This window comes from Gadus macrocephalus, chromosome 17, assembly GCF_031168955.1.
Source record: "Gadus macrocephalus chromosome 17, ASM3116895v1".
Taxonomy (NCBI): domain Eukaryota; kingdom Metazoa; phylum Chordata; class Actinopteri; order Gadiformes; family Gadidae; genus Gadus; species Gadus macrocephalus.
The window spans coordinates 14185546-14206795 of record NC_082398.1 but is presented as its reverse complement, the minus strand read 5'-3'; the positions used below and the strand labels follow the sequence as shown (position 1 = coordinate 14206795).

Genomic DNA, 21250 nt, shown 5'->3' with positions numbered 1-21250 from the left:
CCATCACCACCACCTCAACCACCACCACCACCACCACCATCACCACCACCACCACCACCACCTCAACCTCAACCACCTCAACCTCAACCACCACCATCACCACCACCACCGTCACCACCATCACCACCACCTCAACCTCAACCACCACCACCTCAACCTCAACCACCACCACCACCACCACCATCACCACCACCTCAACCTCAACCACCACCACCACCACCACCACCACCTCCACCTCAACCACCACCACCACCACCACCACCTCAACCTCAACCACCACCACCACCCAACCACCACCACCATCACCACCATCACCACCACCACTACCGATGATCAGTGGACTGGATCGATCGTGTGAACAGCAGAACCTTATCTTACCTCAATGCCTGAGCCATGAGCTGTCTCGTCATTGTTTCTACTCGTTCTTCCTCTACTTCTTCTTAGCGGGCCTCAGACTTGACGGTCTCCTCTCTATATGTTTCATAGCCTTGCCGTTGCGAGGTATCTTGCCTCGCTAGCCCTCCCTTCTTCCCTGTTCCTCTTATTGTTTGGGTATATCAACTCCTTCACAAAATACAAAGCTGTAAACCTTCTATAGTCTATATGCAGTATATGTCTATTTGTTATATATCTCGGGCCAGGCCTGACATCCCGTTTGATGCCCTTGTAATTGCTTCGCTTCACATAGCGAGAGCTGCTGGGGCTATTATTACACAGACAAGCACCTTGTAGGGAGAGCACATTCTGTCTGTGGGGTTGCCGGCTCCATTCTCTGCGTCGATCTCTGTCCTTCAAGTGTCATTGAGCAACAGACGTAATGTAGCCCGGCGCAATCGCATGCAGGCTCCACACACCCCAAACTGATTGCTGTGGGTGTGTTTGCGTGTGTGCATGTGTGTGTGTGTGTTAACGTAAAGAATATCATGGAAATGTCTGGATAAGGCTTGCAACGGCTTTGAGAATACCACCGCCTCCGGTGTCAGCTTTTATTACTCTGCTCTCGAAAGTCAACCGCTTTGCAGCACTCGATGAGCTTTGCAATCATACCGATTCTATCCCATGGATCAGTCTATTTGGGACGGTTACCATGGTAGTCCACGCAATGGTGCACGCCACCGGGAGGGCCGAGGTCCACGTGTGGTGGAAGGTAATGTCTGGCACTGGAAACACAGAGGGATCGTGTTTGGTTTTGATTCCTTCATTGCCTCGGCTCTTGTCCGAGGGTATTATAGCAAGGCTAGGCACAATGAAAAACATCCAGATCAGTATTGGAGCCGCCGGGAGCTGGTGTTACACGTCAGCTCCTCCAAATTAAAAGTCCTTCAAAGGGACAATAAAGCTTGACATTTGTGATGATGGTGTACTTCTTCCTGAGGGGGGGAGGTGGTGTTGTAGTAATCAAGTGCGCTGCGTTTCAAAGCCAAGTACTCGGACTCTTTCACACACTCTCCAACCAAATCCCGACGGGGGTCACACCGTCTAGGTGTGACCCCGGTTCCCCAAGGGGTCCATGAAGGGTTCTAATCTGACTCTGATCCACAGCATGGAGGAGGCGGTGAGGACGCTGTTGCAGAACCCGGACTCGCTAGAAGGCCCTAAAGTGGACCCGCTGGACCTCATGAAGGCATATAAGGTTGGTACCCCCCCCCGGTGGACGCCTTGTAGAGGAGGAGGAGCGAGGGCCGCTTACCCTTCAGCCTCACGCTCTCTGAGTGGCAGGCTGATTATTATTCACCGGGTTTGAAGAAGAAGAGGGGCTCTTTTAGTTTATGTAGATGAACAGAGCACTGTTCAACCATTCGACTATTCAAGTCCTTTATTTCCTTTTGACTGCACTGTCCTTCATGTTACGGCGCAGTAACAAAGACTTTTGATTGACTCCGAGTTGCATGGCATTTCAGGAATATTTCTGCAAATCTCCACCGATTGCTTAAACTTTCAATGGACATTTTTGAACTGCTTTAGCTAAGTTTGCCATAACCTAAAGTAGGTTTTTAAGGTGAAGTGAAGTGGTGTAGTTTTATAATGTAAAGTGGAGCCACTGGATGAAAAAGCTACTGTATAGACTAATGTCGTTGCTAGGAGGATATACTTTAAGAACCAATGGGATACAATTAAAGTTAATTAGCAAGGGCAGTGCGAGTAGACACCCTCGCTGGTACAGACCTTCAAACACGCACGCACACACACGCACGCACACACACACACACACACACACACACACACACACACACACACACACACACACACACACACACACACACACACACACACACACACACACACACACACACACACACACACACACACACACACACTCACACACATCACCTATTATCAAATGCAATTCAAAAACAACCAATGAACCACATAACAAATGGAAATAACCCCATTATCCATAATACATTCTAATTAGTTGTGGGCTTCTTGTAATGAGCTGTTATCAATTTCAGCAGCTTTTCTTATGCTTTTGTCTCCCGTACCCTCTTCTTTCACAATTCTGACACTGCTATTACAATTAATCTCAGGTATCTTCGAACCATTGAAGTGTCTTTAGAGATATTTTTACACTCTATCTGGATCATTCAATTGCATCTATAACATTCTAAATGTAAACATAATATAATGTTGTAAAGTATCGTAGAATATTCTAAATAGAACATACTAAATGTTCTAGATCAGAATGCTATTATATATATATATATATATTGTTCTTAAATGTTATTTTTAAAGGTTGTGGGCAGTTTTATAAGACCCCAGGTTATTTTCTAAGTCGAAAAATGAATCAGCCATGATTTCTTTTCTCCTCCTCCTCTCACAGTGCTCAGGCACGCTCCAAAACCAGGCAGTTGGTGAGCTGTTCACATCCATTATACTTCCAACGAGCGTTTAGCGGCTCTATCTTTGTTTTTTTCCCACACACTGATGCACATCCCAACTGCCCTGGCTCTTCTCCCATAGTGCCCACAAACAAACAAATCCACTAGTCTGTATTTTGTGTTGACACACCACTGAAAAGCCCACAGACTTTAGGACTGAGGCCTGTACTCACACTTCTGAGGAAAGATAGTTGCGTTCTATAGTTGTGTTCTAATTCTGACGGGCAGAGCAACATTTAAAGTCGCGAGGCACAGCGTAGATGTGCCTCTCCATGCATATTAATGGATGTAGAAAGACTCTCAATTGCAACCATTTACGTTTACATTTAGGGCGTTAGGCAGACGATTTCTTTCAACTGAGCCGACTCCTTACCACGAGTGGGTTGAAGCCACAAGGAACCCAAAGTCACATCCAGAATTCCCCACAGCGCTCGTGACCAAGACATTTAACATTCAAGCATTCCTACTCCCCTCCTGAGCATGCGTAGTGTCGCATTGACACAGTATGGCTGCATTCCAATCAGCTGAACCACTCCCCCTCCGGCACTTACCCTCACAGCTTGTGGACATATTGCTCTGCCCTCAGAATTCAGAATGATCAGAATGCCTAAAACTATTAAAAATCGCTCAGCATTCTCACTGTGGGAATATTTGTGTAAACATATGGACTTTTCTGTTTGTGGCCACGCCAGGGCAGTTTCTATGAACTCACTTGTGTTGGACAAACCAAGATCCATCTATGGGAGCTGCAGAACCCTCGTTGGGACTATGATGGATGTCGGCAGCCCACCAACTGCCCAATTGAACCTCGCCTCTTCACCAATGATAGAAACTTTAGTTATTATAGCCTCAACGCCAACTATAGCAACTATAGCAGCTATTGCCTCAAACTAACTATAGTAACTAGAGCAACTATAGCCTCAAACCAACTTTAGTAACTATATCAACTCTAGCCTCAAACCCTATCTACAGTAACTATAGCAACTAAAGCCTCAAATCCCAACTATAGTAACTATAGCAACTAAAGCCTCAAATCCCAACTATAGTAACTATAGCAACCATAGCTTCAAACCCCAACTATACTAACAATAGCAACTAAAGCCTCAAACCCCAACTATAGTAACTATAGCAACTATAGCCTCCAACCCAAACTTTATTAACTAAAGCAACTACAGCCTTAAACTTACTATAGTAACTATAGCAACTATAGTAACCATAGCAACGATAGCCTCAAACCAACTATAGCCTCAAACCCCAACTATAGTAACTATAGTAACTATAGCCTCCAACCAACTATAGTAACTATAGTAACTATAGCAACTATGGCCTCAAACCAACTATAGTAACTCCAGCCTCACCCCAGCTATATCTATCACCACTGGCTCCTGCCGCCCTGTAGTGGAGGCGCTGCCAGCCCTCTCTGACCCCCCGCCCTCTCTGACCCCCCGCCCTTGGCCCCCCAGGACAAGCTCCTGGAGGAGATGTGGAAGCAGCAGGACAGTCTGGAAGCCCCCCCCGCCCCGGCCCACCGGCCCGCCCCACCGCAGCCGGCCAGCGGGGTGCCGGAGGAGGAGAAGGAGCCTAATGACAGCAGACCCCTGGTGGAGAGGCTCCGAGCTCTGGAGGTAATGATCCACACACAAACACAGAGAGAGGCACACGCACACACACACACAGAGAGGCACACACACACACACACACACACACAGAGAGGCACACACACACACACACACACACACACACACACACACACACACACACACACACACACACACACAGAGGCACACACACACACACACACACACACACACACACACACACACACACACACACACACACACACAGACACACAGAGGCACACGCACACACAGACACACAGAGGCACACGCACACACACACACACACACACACACACACGCACACACACACACACACACACACACACACACACACACACACACACACACACACACGCGCGCGCGCAAACATATACAAACACATCAGTCTTCTCTTCTATCCCCCTCCTCATGCTCTGTTGGACAAAATGGCTCACTTTAGGATAGACAGACAGGCCGACAGACAGACAGGCAGACAGACAGACAGACAGACAGACAGACAGACAGACAGACAGACAGACAGACAGACAGACAGACAGACAGACAGACAGACAGACAGACAGGCCGACAGACATACAGACAGACAGGCATCGGGGAAGACAGACAGACAGGCCGACAGACAGACAGGCCGACAGACAGGCCGACAGACAGACAGGCCGACAGACAGACAGGCCGACAGACAGGCCGACAGACAGACAGACAGACAGGCCGACAAACAGACAGACAGACAGACAGGCCGACAGACAGACAGACAGACAGGCCGACAGACAGACAGACAGACAGACAGACAGACAGACAGACAGACAGACAGACAGACAGACAGGCCGACAGACAGACAGGCGGACAGACGGACAGGCATCGGGGAAGACAGACGGACAGGCCGACAGACAGGCCGACAGACAGGCCGACAGACAGACAGGCCGACAGACAGGCCGACAGACAGACAGACAGACAGGCCGACAGACAGACAAACAGACAGGCCGACAAACAGACAAACAGACAGACAGGCCGACAGACAGACAGACAGGCCAACAGACAGACAGACATTGGGGAAGACAGACAGACAGAAAGAGGCAGAGACATGGAGAGCAGATGGTTGGGTTTCAGGTTGTCAGAGATGTAGTCAGACAGACAAACAAGCAAGCAGACAGACAGACAGGTGGGCAGGCATACAGACGACCAGTACATACAAATACCTGACATTAGTTCCATCCGTGTCTTACAAAATGAGACCGTCCCCAGTGTGGCATGTAAGAACACAAGTGAACAATGTGTTCTGTTCCTGCTCAGCCCGTGAACACTGGGCAGACATGGCAGTGATTCATTAACAAAACAAATTACCGTTCCATCCTTCCTCCTCTCGTTATCCGTTGAATAATCTCCAGAAAAGCGAAGGACGTGTTTCTTGTTATGAGCAGAGAGGGCGTCTTGCAGGCGGCGCCCAAAAACACCTGTTGAAGACCCTGCAGCCGCTAATTAAAACAGCTAGTTAGCATTTAGAGCCGCAGCTCCTCCTCCTCTTCCTCACCATCCCTGTGTTAACATAATAATAACATATAATAACACAATCTAATAATCTCTTGCCAAACCAAGGGATTCTGGGAAGGCTGGCGTGCGAAGTTTGCTCATGGTGCGTGTGAAGGGACGGACAAAAGTTGAGCTTCAGTTCACTTCTTGCAAATGAGCGTGTGTTGCAGCGAGCTCATCTGTCCTGTGATTGGAGCATCGACTCTCAGTTTGTCCAAGCGGACCATACAGACTCCGGGTGGAATTTCACTTCCTGGTTCTAAGCACTTCCATTGATAAAGTCGTGATCTCCCCCCAGCAACCACTGGAGAGGGGGAGGGGTGTTGCAACGCGTTGCCACGCTCGAGGCCCCGCCAAACTATATCCCCCCCCCCCACCCCCCCCCATGGGGAGCATAGCGGCTGGCTCGCCATCAGAGTCCTCTAGTCCCTAAGGGGAGGGGGAGGGGGAACTGACTTCAGGGTCCTCTGTTACGAGGAGGGGGAGGTGGAACTGACTTCAGGGTCCTCTGTAATCCCTACAAGGAGGGGGAACTGACTTCAGGGTCCTCTGTAATCCCTACAAGGAGGGGGAACTGACTTCAGGGTCCTCTGTAATCCCTACAAGGAGGGGGAACTGACTTCAGGGTCCTCTGTAATCCCTACAAGGAGGTGGAACTGACTTCAGGGTCCTCTGTTACGAGGAGGGGGAACTGACTTCAGGGTCCTCTGTAATCCCTACGAGGAGGGGGAACTGACTTCAGGGTCCTTTGTTAGGGGGTGGAGCTGACTTGGTGAAGGGGCACACCTTGGGTTGACGTGACCGGTGCCCACTAGGGCGGTGCAGGATAGCCTTTGGGTTGGGAGCTTGTCTCCCCTGTAGGAGGCCTTCAGCAGGAGGTCTCGTTCGCTGTGCAAGATTCTGCTCAATGTTTGTGAGTAGTCAGTGTATGTGTTGGTTGGACTCCCAGACCAATGGTTCGGGGTTGGAGAAAACCCCTGGCCACAGCGTCCTGTGAGTATCCACAGAGGCTGAATACTAGTGATAATGCAGCTCCTCCATTTGACGTTTGAAGCTGTATTCTCTCATACGTGTAATCCAGATGAAATGTGAACGTCAAACTGGCTACCCTGACAAAAAACGTGTGGTTTGTTAAATGAATATTTCTACATCCTTTACACGCACAAGATATTATTTAAAAGGGATTTAGACTCCCCCTGATAATTGAATATTAACTAGAGGCAGATTAAATGTTAAATGACAAAGTTACCCCAAGTGATTCACCAAAAACATGATTAATAAGATGTCTTGTTCACATCTTGCACCACATAATTCCCATCACAACCCTCCCTTCACATGAGTGTTTATCGAGTGTGTTTTCATGATTGCGAGCCAAAACCCACGAGTCGATGGTTCAGATAAAGCCAAACAGTAAATAATTCAGTGAAAATGATTCCCTAGGAGGAGACATTCATTTTTCCAACATTTTGGTGTATGGGATAGTAAGAAAACAGTCCCATTAATGTTCTGATAATTCCTCATCTAGGATGAGAGCCTCTGCCTACTCCAACACACACTTGCGATTAAACCTCAGGTCTGAATTGGGGACGTTATCTTTGTTTAATTTAGCCGTTAGCGGTTTAGCGTGTTCCATTATATCCACCAGGACCACTCTGCTCTGAGAGATGCAAGTCAGAGTTAAGGATCAAGAACGTGGCCCAAGCTCGGTCGCACGAGGCTTATGGGAACCCCTCCTGATGCGCTGTCCTCGTTTGGAATTGTTCGGGGTAACTGACAATGAAAACTTCCAACCCACCATCAGTGCCAGGATCGTTCTGTTCCATGTGAGGTTCATGTACAAACTGTGGTGTTAAAGATAGAAGCCCCAGGCATACACTTGAGGTCAACATTTTTGTCTTGTTGAAGTATGTGCTGGCTGTTAACACAATGAACCACCTGAGATTCAGCGGAAGAAATTGCAACCAGACCCAAATCCCCCGGGATAACTTGCTTTGTTTTATCTCGACAAAAGGAATTAGGTACAGACCTCAGGCTACAGAAAACAGTCACGTAATTTGATATGTCACACGGTTGATATATAATGTAATATAATATAAGAAGCTGTTGGCCCCCGGTTTTATCGGCGGTTATTTCATCTACCATCAACCGGGAGATTACTGCAGAGCTATTCATGTCTAGGCTGAACCAGACCACAACCTTCTGATAGTACAGTACATAAGTGCATCAGCACAACCTCTGAGTGCAGCTTCACAGTCCAGAAGGCCGAAGGCACCACAAGGGGGAGGGAGGGGGAGATTAATTGGGCTTTATTTTGTGTGCGTTAATGTTGTTTAACTGGCATTCGAGGAAAGTTTGCTCACAACAATTCTCTGACCACTGCAGAGCGGAGCTCTGTAGAGCGGCCTCTGAGATTTACCGTCTTAATCATGAGAGTGGATCCCGCTCCGGTGCTGCGGCGGCAGCTAGCGCCCGCCTTGAGGCAGGCCTTTATCAGTAATTGAATTACACCTGAACTACCTTGGAGGGGCCCTCACAGCCGGGCCCTCACTGCGGAAGCTGGGTGTCCGGATTTATAGCTCCTTTATTTTTCGGCAGCGCTCACACACTCCTTCTTGCGTTTTTTTGTCTTTTCTTCTTTTCGCGTTTGTACCGCTTTATTCTAACCAGTGGCCACTCAAAGCGCTTTACAATATCTCCGAACATTCACCCATTCTAACCCATTCACCCACCGACGGCGGTGTCAACCCCGCAGGGTGACAGCCAGCTCATCAGGAGCAGTCAGGGTGAGGCGTCTTGCTCAGGGACATCTTGACACTCAGCAAAGAGGAGCTGGGGATCAAACCAGCAACGTCTGGTTATGAGGAACCCCGCTCTACCTCCTGATCCACATGGCACCCTCTTTTTGTTGCTTTCTTTTTTCTTCTTTTCTTTCTTTCTATCTCTCTTTCTATTTGTCTCTCACTGTACCTCTCGATCTGATACTAATTTCTGGGTCTCTGAGTCACAGTGATCTTCCGCTGGCTTCAAGTCTGTGCTTTATGTAAACACATCCAGCACCACTAAAGGAACCTCACACATCAAAGCTCCTGAGATCAAATGGCTGCGTGGATTCCGTTCATTATCAGCCAGCGGTTGAACCTCTGAGTCCCCTGAGCGAGGAGCTGGCAGGAGAACCAGGGAAATCACTGAGGCTGTTTCCCTTGACGGCTGCTCTTCTGTTGGTCCAACAGGCAGAGAACTCTGCTCTGTCCCTGGAGAACGACAACCAGAGGAGGCAGTATGAGCACTGTCTGGATGAGGTGAGTGCCCACACAGACGCACACGCACGCGCACACACACACACACACACACACACACACACACACACACACACACACACACACACACACACACATGCGTGCGTGAGCGCATCCACACCCCTCACACACGGGCACCATCACGCCCACACGCACACGTAGACACATGCTCCGTAATAGTACTTGCATGTGAAATTGGACATGGCTTTGGCACTGATCAGCGCAGGACATTTCGTGTACCATTAAGAAAGTACAAGCCTGAGCAGGGGTTTATGACCCCTATGGCCTTTCATACACACACACACGCACACACACACACACACACACACACACACACACACACACACACACACACACACACGTACCCCTACCCCCATCCAGAACCGCACATGCACGCGCATACACACAGACCCACAGAGACATATACACACAGACACGTACATACACATGTACACACACACACACACACACACACACACACACACACACACACACACACACACACACATTCAAAAACAAACACACACACAACACCACACACACGTGCACCCATGCACATACAGACACACACAAATGCACGCACGCACCCCACACACACACGTACACAAACACGTACACACAAAAACACACTCACACACACACACAGTATATGTCAGTTACAGAACAGTATGTTTTCTTCATAAAAGTTGGGAGTGGACAACAGCACAGAGCTACATCACGCTCTGTTCTAACCCAGAGCTCTGTGAGAGCTATTAAGCTGCAGACAGGCTGGGTTAAGGACACGCTACCAGAGGCTTAAATTACTTTTTCTATACACAAGCATGCGCCCACACACACAAACTACACACACACTAATGTGTGGAGGTGGGCTGTGTAGTCTACAGGGCATTCCAGACAACACATGTCCATGTGTAATTAAGGAAGACAAGGCCGTAGGGTTCCAGGGGTAGCGGTGTCCAGGGGACAGTCTCAGCTCAGCGTGGGGGCCCTCTACCTGGGAGGGCCAGCTCTGAACTGCAGCCCCCCCGCTGGGCTGTGGCTCCAGGGCGGAGTAGCACTCTCTGCATTGTGACCATAGCACCACAGTCTGACTCTCTCTCTCTGTCTCTCTCTCTCTCTCTCTCTCTCTCTCTCTCTCTCTCTCTCTCTCTCTCTCTCTCTCTCTCTCTCTCTCTCTCTCTCTCTCTCTCTCTCTCTCTCTCTCTCTCTCTCTCTCTCTCTCTCTCTCTATAAGGATTCTCTGTTAATGGGTAAGTTGCCATAGCGACTGCTTCCTTTGAGAACTTGAGGTGTTTTGGTGTAAAGAAAGAAACCAATTAGAGTTGTTGCGGTGGGTAGATGTTCCTGTTCTCCTTGGAAGGTTATGGAGTGAGAGTGATAGCTCTCAGTCTGTCCGAGGCTGAGGAATCTCTCCACAAGCACACAGAGGGAAGAGGTCAACCGGAGGATTGGCTCAGTATGCACCGTGGAGCTCTTTTTCATTTTATTACATTTTGACTTATCTAGTCAAATGTAACACTGAAATAGCATTTCTTATCATATTATAAATCACTGATAAAAAGCAATACCACAACTTTTACATTCTGATTTTCCAAAAAAGAATAGATAATCTCTTTGAGAACAAACAATAATCTTAAAACTGTCTACTCTGCCTGACTCTGCCTTAACTATTATTAGCTAAACGTAAATACCTTTAGCTAACATTAGTTAAGGCAGTAATAAGCATTAACTTACAATTAACTAACTGTTAGTTCATATTTTACTAACGGACTAGTAATCATTTTACTTTAAAACCATTAATAATGTAATAGAGTTACGGTTAACAGGAGCCCTAAAGCCAGACTGGTACCCCAGCAGCCGGGGCCTCTAGGCCGGGTGACGTAGATGACCTCCACCCATGTCCGGGAGGGTGGGGGGAACCTCGCTGCAGACGGCCACGTGCTGTGATATCACTCGGTGCCCACATTTATGTAGTTCACCAACAGAGGATATAAGTATGGGCTTTGGAAGCATGAGCATGAGCCGACAACCTACCCTGGCGGGGGGGGGGGGGGGGGGGGGGGTTACATTTACGTCAAACAGACTAAAAGGGACCCTTAACCGTAACACTAACCCTATAGTATATAATATATCATTTTTCACAATATGAACGCCTTATTTCAGTCATAATGAAAAAGTGGAACGTATCCAATTGCATATTTAAAGTCGACAATTTAATTGCAATAGCACAAATGCTATATTTTGTCATAATATGAATCTAAAAAATAGAATTTTAAAAGAAGTCGTCCACTGCATTAGCATTTTCAAACCATGCCTGCTTGAGGGGGACAATATTAAATATTCATGCAAATAAATGGGCGGGCCAAAATCCACCCATTGGATAACATTTTAGCGTCACCTTTCACATCAGATCCTAGTCCCTGTGGATTTGTGATTTGTCACTTAGAAAGTGTGGTACTAACTAGTTGGGAGCGTTGGTGTAACCTGCTGTTTCTCTACGACATCGGCTGTCTCTTGGCAACCCAGGAGCCAGAAGGAGCCGGAGCTACTCTAACGTTTCTGCAAACCACCGATATGTAGAGTACAGTCCCCACCCCAACAAAACAGACACCCCTGCTGCTGACAAAATCTCTTTCTGGACTCAAAACTTGTGAGTTATTATTATTGTATGAACATCTAGCCAACCCCCGAAAATATTAATTCTTGGACATTGTGATAAGGAGCAACCATGCATACAATGTAAGCAGAGTTCAAGTTGGTTAAGAATTTGGGTCTGATGTTCGATGATCATAGTGCACCCGTTGGCAAAACAACGTTATGTGTGGCAGCTGAGCTGGCGTAAATGGTTTTGTTTGTGGCGTAAAATAGGTTCCGCTGGCTATGAAATATATTGCAAAGCGCGCCAGACAGAACAGCGCCTCCCGACCGGCCACGGCCATGACCCCCTCATTTGTGAAGGTTATTATTCATGCGCTGTGTTTTTTGACTATTTCTTTTGAATGCAATGATCCTGGCAAGCTGCCTATTTATAGGAATAAGGAATAGAGAACCAGATTAATGTTGTAGAATTTATGTGGACTGTGGAATGTATTTAATGATTTTATAATAAAACGACTTGTGAATAAGATAGAAACGTCTGGTCTCTTTTTTATTCATGCATCCTGAAATGCTTTATTGAAACGTACGGAGCCTGGCGGTAACGTTGGAGTATTTTTTGTGAGTAAAGCGCGCACTCGTGCTTTTGTAAGTCGCACGTACGCTTTACTAAAACACGTGTGGGGTTAACACGCCTCCTGTCCTACGCTATTTCATTGATCAGACAGCGCCATTGAAGGAAGTGAAATGCATTCACTTGATAAAGTAAATTCTGCTCTGTTTTTCTGAATGAACAACTATCTAATAGGTTTTCATGCCAAAAAAACAACAGCTTTTTAAAGAAATAACTGCAATGTCACCTCCGGTGACACAAGCAGGTTGTGATAAATTAATCTTAATTCGTAGACAAGAGATAGAAACTGCAATTAGACCTTTAACCTGGGGATCGCACTGTGAAGATCCTAACACTAACCCTAACTCGTAACCGTGGACCTGGGGTCCAAAAGGGCCATGGTTTGGTGTTAAGATCCCAGTCAAATCCTAGAATAAGGTTTTCAAGTCTCAGGGCGGTAGGACCTTCCCATCTCCAAACCGGCCTTTTACACCTCGTTCTGATCAACTAGGTCTCTCTTGGCTCCGTCAAAAACCAGCCTGTTCAGGCCAACCTTTTTCTGCAAGAGCTAGAAATCCAAATATCAGAAGTTGTTCCTGGGACCAAGGGGAACGAATGGATTTTGGCATCTCTAGCTATCTCGGAAGGGCGGGAAGAAGGCCGTGACCTCCAACTGTAGTTCACCCAGATGGCCTGTGGACAAGATTGAAAAGCTTGGGTTTCAAAAAGAACCCGCACCACATCCCGAATTTGATAAAAATTTGATGTGCATTTTGCTCATAAATTATTATGAACTTGAGGTCTGACTCTGCATGTTGGATCTGTAGGGTTGAGCTCTGAGAAGAATTTCCGCTCAAAAGCTCAAAATGAAACTGCTTGGTGAGGGCAACGAGGCAGAGCATTTGCTGAGGCTGGGGTGTGACTGTGACAAGGACAATGAATAAGTGAATGATTGGGACTTAGGGCTAAGGATTTGACTGCATTTCCTTTGGACGTTTAATATGAATAATATACATTAATAAATTGTGTCAAATAAACATGCCTCGTTAAACCAATAAACTTGGTGTTTTGCTTCCAAGAATAGGTTATCAGCTGTGTCACTACCAAATCTGTCCCTGCAAACCATCTCTCTGAGTGACGCAACTTGCACTCTGACGAGTCACGTTGATCACTCAGGTCATTCATTGATTCTTTTTTATTTTATTGATTCTTTTTACGGTTTATTTTTACAAGGACAGAACACCATTATTATTTATTGCACCAGAGTCAGCCAGCAGCTAATCTTTATCTGTTGTCCCTGAGAAGGTAAAACAAGAACAACAAATGAACTACATAAAACATTGAATACATAAAATTCCATCAGTGTGAAATAAAAAAAAATCTGTTTGATAATAACAATAATTCCAAGGTCAGCATTAGTGTGGAGATGTTTGTGCAGACTTTAGCAAAGGCTTCAGGCTGGTTTTAAATAATGCAACGTTTTCTGAGCTTCTAATGTTTGAGGATTAGGGTTACACTAACCCACTACTTAAACCGATAAGGCAGATTGACCAAAGGATGTGTTTCTGAACGGTGGTCCTGCAGTCACCGCTAGTAGCCGTTGTCTTCCTTCTGGCTGTACAACTGCTGGGATAGGCCTGGCGTCCCCCTAGAGGAGGGGGGGAACGATTATAAAAAGAAATTGGTATGCATCAGAGTAAAAAATAAGGTTTAAAAATAATATTGTTTCAGGATATTGCAGTGATAATAATTTACATTTACATTAAGGGCATTTAGCAGATGCTTCTATCAAAAGAGACTTACGTACATTTGTCAGAAGAAAGCGAAACAATATATTGCCTTCGATTTAGTAAAGATATTCATCTAAACAGGTGCTAAGAATTAAAAAATTTAGGCTGACCCACTCCCCGTATACAACACAGATAGCTAGGATAAGACGCTACACAATGCTAAGTTCTATTTGTAAGTACCAAGATGTACAACATACAATTGGCCATTTAAACTTGTTCTGTTTAAACAGTCAAGTTTGGCTGTCAAACCAACCCTGTCTCGTCAAAATTACGTTCCCAGAAAACTATTCGGCATTCTCAATTACGTTTGTCATAAAACGTATTTTGTCCGCGATTACGTTTTATTGAACGTATTGCAAATACGTTCGTCCTCAGCCTATTTTTTGCCATTTATTAACCTCAATGATTATGTTTGGTTGAAACGTATCCCAGATAGGTTAAATGTCAACGTATAGCACATTATTGTCATTAAGGCATATCTCCCTTTCAGAGAACGTTTCATTTAACGTATTTTGTCTGAAAAACGTATCTTGGCTGTGGATACGTGTTATTGAACGTATCGCAAATACGTTCGTTGTCAACCTATTTTTTGCCATTAATTTACCTCTAGGATTATGTTTGGTTGAAACGTATCCCAAATATGTTAAATGTCAATGTATAGCACATTATTGTCATTAAGGCATATTTCCCTTTCGGGAAACGTTTCATTTAACGTAATTTTGTCCCTGATTACGTCTTATTGAACATATTGCAAATAGGTTCGTTCTCAACATTTTTGTTGTTTTTATTTAAGCTACCTCTTGGATTACATAGGCTACATTTAATTGAAACGTATCCTTAATAGGCTACGTTAAATTTCGATAACACATTATTGTCAGTATATAGGCATAGGCCTACCTCTCGGGGAAGCGTACGTTTGATTGTAATGTTAATAGTCCAACGTTATATCAACATGTCACAAGAGGAGAAATTATAGATGCTGACGGGGTAACTTGGAGCGGGGGTTGCTTTGTTGATTTCTTTATCTAGGGCTATAGCTGTGGTCAAAGCGGGAAGTGTGCGTTGTCTGGGCGGCTGCCTGAACTGAGCTGCAGGAAATTATGTTCACATGTTTCTTCATTCATTCATGAAGGCTTTACCGGTGAACGGTGACGTCAGACTCACGCCCACCTACAAACCAATCAATGTCCAGTATCAGCCTGTCCTCTCGGAAAATACGACCACGTAGGTGGTTTGTTCCGCTGTCACGTTAAAATTGTACCGGGGGCGAAAATTGTACCGGCCTACGTCATCGTTTGTTTACATCCTGACAACCTGCCCGGCAACAGACGACGCGATGCAGAAAACATGTTTCCAAACGATGAAACAACATAATACAGATAGCGGATCGCTATCTGTATTATGATAGATAGCGATAACACTTGTTTTTACTTTATATTTGTATTGTATTTAATTGTTTAATCGAAACAATAATCGAAACAATATTCGATTACGTTAAAATTGTACCGGGGGCGAAAATTGTACCGGCCTACGTCATCGTTTGTTTACATCCTGACAACCTGACAACCTGCCCGGCAACAGACGACGCGATGCAGAAAACATGTTTCCAAACGACGAAATAACATAATACAGATAGCGGATCGCTATCTGTATTATGATAGATAGCGATAACACTTGTTTTTACTTTATATTTGTATTGTATTTAATTGTTTAATCGAAACAATAAAAAAAATTGCCCGCGAAACGGGCGATCGCGTCAAATGACGCGTCAAATCACGTAGGAAGGTTCTTGAACATTCTAGACTATGAAACCTGCTTAAAACACTCAGTTTACTAGCTAAATTCGATTAAACAATTCAATACAATACAAATATAAAGTAAAAACAAGTGTTATCTAGCGATCCGTTATCTGTATTATGTTTCAAGAACCCTCCTACGTCATTTGACGCGATCGCCCGTTTCGCGGGCATAACATTTGTCATTTGTTTCGATTACCGCCCTGAAATTTTAATACCTTATTCTAGGGCCTTACTGGGACCTCCGCACCGAAACTTGGCCCGGTCGGACCCCGAGGGCAGGAAGGGGGGGCCTGCCCTCGGGGTCTGACCGGGCCAAGTTTCGGGCAGGAAGGGCCCCCCCTTCCTGCCCTCGGGGTCCGACCGGGCCAAGTTTCGGTGCGGAGGTCCCAGTAAGGCCCTAGAATAAGGTATTAAAATTTCAGGGCGGTAGGACCTTCCTATCTCAAAAACTGTTTTTCCATCTGAACCATTAGGTCTTGCAGGCTACACTTCTGAGGGGCTTTGTCCAAATGACACTCCATTTGGGAAAACTTTTTTTTTCTAAGGGCTAGAACTCCAAAACTCGGATATGTCGTTCACGGGGCCCCGGGAAATGTGTATAAACATTTTAGCATCCCTAGCTATCTCGAAAAGGTCGGCAAAGGGGCGTGACCTCCAACAGTACAGTAAATGTACATAAGACAGAGGTTAGTTTCTAGTCCCCATTCTTTGTGGGATGGAGGTGTACATTTGTGGCTACAGGTGTGTAGACACAGCTGGCCTGTGGCCACGTTTTTGAAGTCGGGGGTCAAAAGGTCAAAAGGAGCCGGCACCACGCCGCTTATGAGATAACAAAAAGTTAATGTGTGTTTCTCTCATAACTTTTTGTCATTATTAAAGAGAGGCCTGATTCTCAGATATGCATGTTGGATGGCTAGGGTGTAGGTCTGGGAAGAACTTCAGGCCAAAATCTTGCAAGCGAGCCGCTGGGTGAGTTGCAACGAGATGGAGCACTTGCCGAGTCATTTCCTGTAGTGCTGGAGCCACAGGTTGAAGCGTATGCGTCCTTTGAGACCCCCTTTGATATATAAGAGACCCTATACAGCTTACTTAAATGTTGTCGACTCAGTCACCTATTGCATCACTTCCTTTAGGGCTTCGGCCTCCTAATCGATCATTGTAGTAGGCTATAATTGAATGCCCTCTTTCATATATATATGATACCTCCACCACTGGGACGTGGCAACAATTCTCCAAATCCATATGGGGAGGGGGGGGATGCTTGTGGACAGCAGGGGTTTACTAGGGTGACCAGATTTGAGTTTGTGAAAAAGAGGACACTTCGTCGCGGGGGGGCGAGGCGAAAACATGGGTATTTTTTCTTTAGTTCGTCCGTGAACTTACATTTACGTTTAGGCATGGCTGCAGATGTAATGTGCTGTTGTAAACAGAGTGGAAGCGGCAAGGTGCTCAATGTTGCCAGATTGGAATTGGCAAAGTAACGTACCAAAGGCTCAAAATGGTCGTATTTGGAGGATAATTATCGTGGCTCTGGCAACCCTGAGATCGGTCGCCCAATGACAGACTCTCTCTACAGTCAGCTCGCGCAAGAAGGTGGAACGTAAGGGAGATACCATTTCCAGAACTTGGAAGGCCGTAATAACCATAGACATATACAATGGTAATAACTAGTAGGTTATGTGAAAGACCCAGAAACACAAATATGCGACGAGGCAAAAACAAATATGCGACGAGATAATGTCCGAAAACCGGACATTATCATCAATTAATAAAACCCCCCCGGACGGGACGTAAAAAGTGGACATGTCCGGGGAAAAGAGGACTTTTGGTCAGCCTAGGTTTACCCTAGACATAGATAGGAAGTCAAATCAGGAGAAGGAATGACCTCTCACAAATATTTATTTAATAAATTGTTTCAAATAACCCTCCCTCGTTAAATCAATGAGCTTGGTGTTTTGCTTTCAAAAATTAGTTATAGAAGTCTAAACTGCAGAAAATAAACACATCCAAGATGCCTTTTAAGGATACCTTGGAATATCTGTCTATTTTTCAACCATCGGACTCTAGTTTACGACCAAAACAACCCAATTGACGGCAGCTCCTTTGCCGCGTGGTTTTTAGAGCCACGAGTATTAGGCGGTCGATAGCAACCACCATAGCAACCATGACGGTCAAGTGACTGGATACAGCCCCGTTGAAAAAAATAGAATACTTCCCTACACACTCAGTAGTAGCTTAATGATATTTAAATTATTATGACCATGAAGTCTTTATTTGCATGGGTTTACATTTTGTTGTGTAGCATGGAAAAATCTGAGAAACACTCCCATTCAGAATGCATGGTTTACACTTCGTTCTTTGGAGCACGGTTATTTTTATTTATTTATTTATTTTCCGTTTTTGAGGAGTTGAGGATAATCAAAAATCCAATGGAAAACCCGTTGGCTTTTTGTCAAGGGAAACGAGGGCGACGCTCACTTCCGGGTTTGCCATCCTACGTCATCCCTCTCCACCACTGTAAAAACCGTAAAAACACGTGTTCAAGTTGAATGATAATGCATGAATTTATTCTTTATTCTGCCATAGTAACACGGTAAATAAATGCCAAAAATAGGCTGAGAACGAATTCGTATTTACGATATTGTAGCGACCCTGGGACAGTTAAATAGTTTGTGTGTTATGTGTTGCATGGTATTTCGTTGTCCGTTATGCCAGTTGTTCTGTGTGCATGTATTGTAATGTTCTTCTTGTCAATCAATGTGGGGGCGAATCATTAGGTCAGCTGGGGTAGGGCCTTGGAAGAACACGAGGGTGGGGGCCTGCACATGAGTGAGACCGTGTTGGGGGTTGCCGGGGTAACCAGGGTTTGTTTTGGGTGGGATTTCTGCCATTGGTTACGGGTTTCAGTGACCTGGTTTTGGTTCATTCAAAGTTCCTTCAATTACTAATGACTCGACATCGTTATGTCACCGGCGAGGTCTTTACAATATGTTCAATAAAACGTAATCACGGACAAAATACTTTTTTTAGACAAACGTAATTGAGAATGCCGAATAGTTCTCTGGGAACGTAATTTTGATGAGAAAGGGTTGCGAGCAGAACAACCTTAGCGAGTCACGTGACGCGTTTTTTGTCACGTGGCAAAAAAACGTAGGCATGTCACATGTTTAAAGCCTTTATTTTATTTAATTCATTAAATATTAAAATATGCATTCTCTCTCTCTCTCTCTCTCTCTCTCTCTCTCTCTCTCTCTCTCTCTCTCTCTCTCTCTCTCTCTCTCTCTCTCTCTATATATATATATATAATTATTTTAGTTAAAATATTATAAGTTGACCATAGCTTTTATTCAATTATCGTTATAACAAGATCTGTATCTGACCATTGACCATCAACTCGGTAATTCTATGAATGAAATTCAGACGCAAGGCCATGGACCGTACGCCACCCTATCGCCATTCTCCCATCTTGAATTTAATCGACCATTCTTGTTACCTCGAGGAAGTCTGGTGGTCTCCGTATAATAAATAAATAAATAAATCTATTTATTTATTTATTTACTAAACGGCTCTTCTCAATGTCGTGGAACGCTCCGTTCACTTGCATGGGCCTTCCCGACTTCCGGCGGTGAATTACCTTTTCCTTCCGGGCTTAAAGTTGTTTTAAAGTTGTTAAATTAAATATCGTTACACGGTTACGTAAAATAGCATAATCAGCAAAGAAAAAGGTTTTATAGCCATGATTTAAACGGCATGCGTGCTGCTGTTTTCAGCGTCCATAGCAACCATAGCAACCATGTTTTTCTGTCGAGAGCTCAAATATTCTTCGTCATAACTATCAAACCCAAATACTAAAATATCCTATTGTCCGCCTCCGCCATTTCACGGAAAAATATCCTATTACCTCTCGTTTTGGATAAATTCCAATGGGTCGTAATCTGTGGCGGAACAAACCACCTACGTGGTCGTATTTTCCGAGAGGACAGGCTGATACTGGACATTGATTGGTTTGTAGGTGAGCGTGAGTCTGACGTCACCGTTCACCGGTATAGCCTTCATGAATGAATGAAGAAACATGTGAACATAATTTCCTGCAGCTCAGTTCAGGCAGCCGCCCAGACAACGCACACTTCCCGCTTTGACCACAGCTATAGCCCTAGATAAAGAAATCAACAAAGCAACCCCCGCTCCAAGTTACCCCGTCAGCATCTATAATTTCTCCTCTTGTGACATGTTGATATAACGTTGGACTATTAACATTACAATCAAACGTACGCTTCCCCGAGAGGTAGGCCTATGCCTATATACTGACAATAATGTGTTATCGAAATTTAACGTAGCCTATTAAGGATACGTTTCAATTAAATGTAGCCTATGTAATCCAAGAGGTAGCTTAAATAAAAACAACAAAAATGTTGAGAACGAACCTATTTGCAATATGTTCAATAAAACGTAATCAGGGACAAAATTACGTTAAATGAAACGTTTCCCGAAAGGGAAATATGCCTTAATGACAATAATGTGCTATACATTGACATTTAACATATTTGGGATACGTTTCAACCAAACATAATCCTAGAGGTAAATGAATGGCAAAAAATAGGTTGACAACGAACGTATTTGCGATACGTTCAATAGAGTGGCGAAGTCACGCCCCTTCCGGTAGGGCTCATGGGACCTATGAGATCGAAAAAAATGAATGGGTGTCAATGGAGAGAAAATAATTATTTTCTGGTCCCAGTCTTTATATGCCCTGGATTACACATATGTTGTTTGTGGATTTAAATGATAATTTTTCATGCAAAGAAAACTAAAAATGTTCGTGAAGAAGTTTGATAATTTTAGGTTTTATGTGAGGCCGCTTTGTGAACTACAGCTCTTAGCTGCTCTCGACGCATATGATATACGTCACCACACCCGCCCTTGGAACTCGGCACAGAGATGGCGATCTCTCTGCCCCACTTCACCGCTTTTTCCAAGGGGAGGATAAAAGCATCGAAAGAGGTGAAAACCATTATAAGTCGGGGCACGTGCAGAGTTTCAGTTATGCCGATGGGAAGATTGTCGGTCTTCTCCACGCCAGTCGCAGGGAGCGTGACGTCACATACGAGCCGTGTAGTCTTTCTCGTTGTGTTTTC

At 45.1% G+C, this 21250-nt stretch overlaps 1 protein-coding gene across 4 annotated transcripts in view; it reads left to right on the top strand.

The window, feature by feature from the left end:
* Positions 1 to 21250, top strand: part of LOC132475467 (nck-associated protein 5-like) — an 80126-nt gene that overhangs the window by 26627 nt on the left and 32249 nt on the right. For all 4 annotated transcript variants that reach the window (XM_060076621.1, XM_060076620.1, XM_060076623.1 and 1 more), the window contains 3 exons: positions 1543 to 1633; positions 4343 to 4504; positions 9253 to 9321. In XM_060076621.1, coding sequence (XP_059932604.1) covers positions 1543 to 1633; positions 4343 to 4504; positions 9253 to 9321 — 322 coding nt within the window. The remainder of the gene's footprint in view (positions 1 to 1542; positions 1634 to 4342; positions 4505 to 9252; positions 9322 to 21250) is intronic.